The sequence below is a fragment of the Juglans regia genome, chromosome 6, assembly GCF_001411555.2.
Source record: "Juglans regia cultivar Chandler chromosome 6, Walnut 2.0, whole genome shotgun sequence".
Lineage (NCBI taxonomy): Eukaryota > Viridiplantae > Streptophyta > Magnoliopsida > Fagales > Juglandaceae > Juglans > Juglans regia.
Genome location: NC_049906.1, coordinates 21,478,018 through 21,484,507, shown reverse-complemented (window position 1 = coordinate 21,484,507; position 6,490 = coordinate 21,478,018). Strand labels below are relative to the sequence as shown.

Genomic DNA, 6,490 nt, shown 5'->3' with positions numbered 1-6,490 from the left:
AAAATTAAATAAAATATTATTAAAATATATTTTTTTAATATTATTTTTATTTTAAAATTTAAAAACAGCTAAATTGTTTATTTTATTTTATATAAAAATTTAAAAAATTGTAATAATTAAATAAAATGCAATTAAATGAGTCTAGAAGAATGTGAAAACAAACAAGGTAATTTGATAATCTTGGGATATAAAGTGGCCTTTCGAATTAATTTCTTGAACCTCCAAAGAACTTTTAATTTGATACTCTTTAAATTGAGAAAATAAAACAAAAATTAAGTTTGAACCGTATGAATAGCATCCCTCTACCGTCTCAGAGTGGAACCAAGCCCTTCCGCTGCACAACCAACCATGCAAGTTCCTCTTTTTTTTTTCCGTCTGTTTCGATTTCTATTTTTAGAAGCTGGCATAATAATATTGCATTCATGAGCTGACACGTCTAAGGACCAAACGAGTTTTGAAAAACTTTACAAAATCAAGTACTACCTTTACTACCTTCTAAAATCGAAGGTTCATTTCTGCTCCCCCCCCAAAACAAACAAAACAGGGATCCATTCGACAGTGGACCTGACTTTCAGAAGGGTGCGGACCAATTCCTGAAAAGTCAGGAAATCCAACACCTGGCTGTACCGCATATAGCATATATCCTAACGTTGCTTTGTCAATGCAGTCCCGACCAGACAGACAGTGAAGATGTTTATAGCGAGAAAGAAAGCAGATTGTACTTATCATTGAACGGGATATAGCGTAGCACCAATAGATATGGATTCACAAATCAGTCTTCATCATCATCAGAACTTGCATATGCTAAGCCTAGTAAACTCCTAACAGGATTTTCAACAATGCCACCTCCCTCTGCTTTATTCAATCTTGTTGAAGACCACTCTTTCTCCCCATGGTCAGCCTCAGGCTGCCCTTTCCCCTTCTGGTGAGAATCGGGCACGAGATTCTTGGGACTATAATCACTTGAAGCTGCAGTTAATTGATTACCACCAGAGGTGCTAGAAGTTCTAAGCCGTTTGGGTTTAATTTCCACCACCTTTCTCAAAAGATCATGCTGTCTACAATCCAGATAAAATACATATATCAGTAAAAAAGGCAACTAGACCAGAAGTCTTTTCTTTCACAAGAATAAAAAAAAAAAAGTGCAAAGATTGTAGGTGATGTGCATATTTTGCATAGAAAGGGAGGAGATAAAGAAAGACCTGATTCCACTCTTTGGTTTGGGCTCAACTCGAAGTGGCAGGGGGACTGATGCAGGTGAAGAATCTGCTAAACTCGCTGCTTTGTGTTCATTGGTTAAGGAAGATACAAGGGGAGATGCACTAGGAACAACATTGCATGTAGATAAGGGTTTTTTCAGCCTTTACCAAGCAATGCTCTCCACAGGTGTCTTAGACACCAGATCAAAATGTCAATATTCATAGCATTTTAGAAGACTAGTTTGTGAAGTAAAATGTAGCTAACACCAAAGGTTATTTAAGCAAGGAGGAATTAAACATACCATAGCTTATTTCAATGGTATTAGCTGGGAATAAAAATTCCATACCGACACAAGGTCACAGAACAAAAAGAATCATGCATTAATTTGGTTTTAACTGTTGAGTATTTTGGAGAAAAAAATTAAAAAAAGGGAGAGGAAGAAGGATGAGAATAGGAATCAACCAAACATCATTTGCAAAAAGGCCACCTAGATCAACTCCATTTGGATGACATTAAAACTTATCAAAATTGTCACATCTGATGCTTCGATCAAAGATATATAAAAACCAGCAACACATGACACCTTAAATTAAACATAAATTGATAAATCAAACAATAAGAGCAAGGTCCCAGGGATAGCATACAAGATCTAAAGCAAGATTAGCCAATTAGCAGTAGATTAAGGGCATTACCCACATCAGAACATCACAAAAAATTTCATTCCAGACCAAGCCAACTTCTCCTCCTTCAAAATAATAAAAGGATATCTTAAATGCAGCAAATGCCCGTTTCTCAGTACGACGAAGGAGGCGTTCTGCATCCTCCTCTGCTTCCATCTGCTCCTTTAGATAGAGTAGATCATCACTGTCCAAGGCTACATACTCAAATATAATGAAGTTCAAGAACTGAAAGGCAGAAATAGAAAAGAAATAACACACAAACACAACAGCGCATGCACACGCACACGAAAGGAGAAGGGGGATGAGGGTGGTTACCGCCACGCCCATGCAGGTAGCCTCCACGCTCTCCTGCAACCTCTTGCATCTGCTTGCATCAATCACCCGGTAAAGGAAGCCAATATCCCTGCCGGGGCAAGTTATCAGAAAATTTACCTCAAGGATTTGCACAAAATAGCAACTTGCAGAGGAAGGTGGACTAAACTACAGAACACCAGAATAAAATGTAGTGCGGCAGGATCAACTCTTTCTACCCTAAATGTTATCGTTCAGAGTCAATACTAACAAAATATTACGAACCCTCACCCACAATTGGCGCTTTACTGCATAAAAGTCCTTGATGGAAAATTTTCTAATTACTTCCTAACATAATTAGTTCAATAAATTCATTGAAAATAGAAAAAACCTTCAGCAGGTGCTAAAGCACAAAAGAAAGATTCCAGCAAGTGGTATTGGACTACATTCTATATGCACTATAACATCATTTCTTTCACAATACTTTTTTTGATAAGTCAAACTTTATTGATTAGAAAATTCATAAAATCTGGGTATGCAGGGACTATTTCCTTCACCCACCAACTACACTTGCTTTTCAATTTGCACCCTAAACTGCCAACGTTTCAATTTATACACGAAACTAACTATATTTTTCAATTGACAGATTCTTAATGATTAGATCTTCACTAAGGGTGCAGTATGAAAAATATTGTTACGCTAAGATTTAAATTGAGACTTTTGAACTTTGTGCAAAGTGATATCTGGGTGGTAATTAGTGGGTGAAAAGTGTAATACCTTCCAAAAAATAAGACAATAATAATAACAGGGATAATTTACCTACAGCAGAGCTCTATTGATAAATTGTTTCACCAGCACTTAGAAAGGCTACGTGTAGCCAAGTTGTTTCTGGAGAATTAAAACAACTGTTTACCACAACTTATTTACTCGAACAAGTCGACTACGATCCAGTCTAACAAAATCAGCCTTTAAGGGAAGAAGGCACCCATATACAGTTATTTCAAGCGCAGTGCTAACCGAAGAAATGAGCATCGACATAGGGTCAGCTGACAGAGAGTGTAGAAAGAGTAAATACAAGAACTCGGACAAAATCTTCGATAGCCCAAAGAATAAAGCAACTAGTGTTTGTGTAATTTCACTCTGCTCCTCATATATGCAATGATTTGGTTATCCAATGAAAGTGAAATTAACTAGTTTTATGGAAATCCACAAAGACTCTTTCTCAAATAATTTTCTGGATTTAAAAGAAATATAGATAAGTAGAAAGGAAAAGAAAGAGCGGTGTGGAGAGGGTGAGACAACGCGCTAACCTTTGCAACCATGCGCTGGAAAGTGATATCTTCATCATCTATCTTCTCCTTCCCTTTCCCCCATTTCTTATCTGTAACATTAACAAAATTCACGTTTTTAATGAGGAACAAGAAGAAAATCTACCGTGTCTGAAATGACAACAAAGAAGAAGAAACATACCTTTGGGGTCGGTGAGATTGGTGTATTCGCGTACCTCTCTTCCTGCCATCCTATACCTCCTCGAATCAGAGTTTCAACCACCAACTATACGGACTCGAAAATCGGAGTGTGAAATTTAAGAGTTGTGCCCTAATCAATACTACTTATGCACCAACCCAATCCATGCATTGTGCGCTTTTTTGGGCTTGGCTGCAAATACATGAATGTAACCGGTCAGTTGGGTTTGATTTTGAACATATTTTAAAATGAAATCGAAATATATTGAATTTAAATTTTGAAAAATTGATACTGTAATAGTTATATCTTTAAACGAGTACTTTCAATTTTATCAATTTTAATCCAATTCGATCCGATTTTTTCGATATATTATATAGTATTCGATAATAGATATAATATAATATATTATAGTACATAATAATATAGTGATAATATATTATAGTATATTATAATATATATTATAATTTTATTATAGACTATATATAGTGATATATTATAATATATATTATAATATATAGTAATATGGTATTACTATATTACTATAATATATAATATAATAATATACTATATTACTATAATATATAATAGTGATATATTATAGTATATTATAATATATAGTAATATGGTATTAATATAACTATTAATACAATAGAATATGGTGATAATATATAGTTATTTATAGACGATTTTAAAATTTAATATTATATTAATTAGTAAATTAACATGTAATACAAAATTATTTTATACATATTATATATTATATATAATATAAAAATCATATAAAAATATTTTATATAATATAGAAAATTAAAATATATATATGAACCGGTTTGGTCCGGTGTTAGAAAAAGAAAATCGGAACCGGATTGATTTTGATCGGTTTTGAGAAAAATGAAACGGGTACCGAACTGAACCTACCGGTTTTGTTCGGTCCGGTTTACTGGTTCACCGGTTTTTTTTTTCACCCCTGCAAATATCTGTTAAATAAATCAACATTGCTTAACGTGATATGTTATATTGTAAATTTTTTTATTTTAAGAAAATTATAACATAAATCAAGAGATCAATTTATTTATACATATTATATATTATATATAATATAAAAATCATATAAAAATATTTTATATAATATAGAAAATTAAAATATATATATGAACCGGTTTGGTCCGGTGTTAGAAAAAGAAAATCGGAACCGGATTGATTTTGATCGGTTTTGAGAAAAAGGAAACGGGTACCGAACTGAACCTACCGGTTCTGTTCGGTCCGGTTTACTGGTTCACCGGTTTTTTTTTTCACCCCTGCAAATATCTGTTAAATAAATCAACATTGCTTAACGTGATATGTTATATTGTAAATTTTTTTATTTTAAGACAATTATAACATAAATCAAGAGATCAATTTATAAGTTTACTTTTAGTAATTGTTTTGCACTTATATTATGGTTTTAGATAATGGATATTATATATCAGAAAAGCTCCCAGCCGGTCGAGTGGCTACTCCATTTTTACACCAGTCCATTAGACTCTATCACGTAAGAATTGCAGTAAATTAGATTTTACACCCACATGCAGTAGATTAGCCTTTTTTTTCTTTACGATCTCCCCCCCCCTTCTCTCTCTCTCTCTCTCTGCCCCTCCCCCACCCCCACCCTCATTGCCTGCAAGCCCCCCCTCAACCTCTCTCTATGACACCCCCAACCTCCGCTTGGGATGGACAGAAACTTTGAGCGTTGGAATGTGTAACATGAGGTTATATATCCCGTTCATGACAGTGAATATGCAATACATCCTATAAATGCATCTAGCAATATGCAATAACTGCAACAGAATAAGGGTGACTAAATAAAACTTATGCCAAAACAAACTAAAACATCTCAATGTCATTCATAACCATCATAAGTTCAAATCATAAGATAGCATAATCTTAGTACAATTATTCTTGATAATAACTAATAAGTCTCTATGACTAAATCAAGTACTTCATGCATTCTAATGCATGAAATGTTAGGGTTATAAACATCAAGATGAGGTCTAATATTTTGTCGAGATTTGGCTCCTCTTCAATCAATCAGATCCACTAGTCCATCTAGTTTGTTCTCGTCGGGTCATGACACAACTTCTATCATGAAATGATAGTGGGTTCATAAGGGGTGAGATTTACTTGAAATCTCAGTAAGTTAGACAATCAACGTGCACAAAGATAAATTATGTATGATGAATGATAAATCTGAAATGTGTGCAATGCATAAAAATCAATATATGTCTCACATCCAGATTCCTCAACATTTTCAGAAAAAACTGTATTTTCTTATAGAGAACATTTTTCACTTCAACTGTAAAAAAAATATACTCCATCATAACGTTTTATCATTATTTGAAATTCACATTTAATCATAACATTAACATCATAACTTATGGTATCGTCACATTTCTCCATATGCACTGAGTACCTACTGGTGACCGTAGTATAGCTTATATTGAAACTATGTTGTCTGCAGACTCGTTCTCAATGTATTGGTAACATGACATAACAACATCATAACATGTACACCCATTAGTTTTAGGTGTCATAACATTTGACTTCCTCGACGTTCTTTAAAAAGAACACATTCGAAGCCCATTGACTATTTTTCATCAACTCAGGGGTTACCACTCCATTTTTACTCTCTTCAGAGTGGATAGAAGAGTTCCAATAGGATAATTTTTCATCATAATTCTTCATCCTAACCTTTGAGGTCATGACAAAAATTCTAAAATGATGAAAATTTCACATGTAATATAAGAAAGTAGTCATGTACTCAATGTATCATATAACATGATGTTTCATATTCAAAATGATAATTATAACATGAA

General features: G+C 33.7%; 1 protein-coding gene across 3 annotated transcripts; it reads right to left on the bottom strand.

Moving 5' to 3' along the window:
- Positions 1-390: 390 nt before the first annotated feature.
- LOC108995873 lies at positions 391-3,818 on the bottom strand. Of its 3 annotated transcripts, none has more exons than XM_018971515.2 (6): positions 3,642-3,818; positions 3,482-3,552; positions 2,196-2,244; positions 1,968-2,074; positions 1,203-1,285; positions 391-1,058 (listed from the first exon to the last, which is right to left on the bottom strand). In XM_018971515.2, exons 1-6 carry the CDS (start codon positions 3,688-3,690, stop codon positions 773-775), a joined length of 645 nt encoding a protein of 214 aa, XP_018827060.1. In that variant the 5' UTR covers positions 3,691-3,818; the 3' UTR covers positions 391-772. The 3 variants fall into 3 exon arrangements, with proteins under 3 accessions (XP_018827060.1, XP_018827061.1, XP_035546412.1); XM_018971516.2 differs by having other exon boundaries at positions 2,196-2,283; positions 3,642-3,817; XM_035690519.1 differs by lacking the exons at positions 3,482-3,552; positions 3,642-3,818 and adding an exon at positions 2,991-3,434 and having other exon boundaries at positions 2,196-2,283.
- Between the last annotated feature and the right edge of the window lie 2,672 nt (positions 3,819-6,490).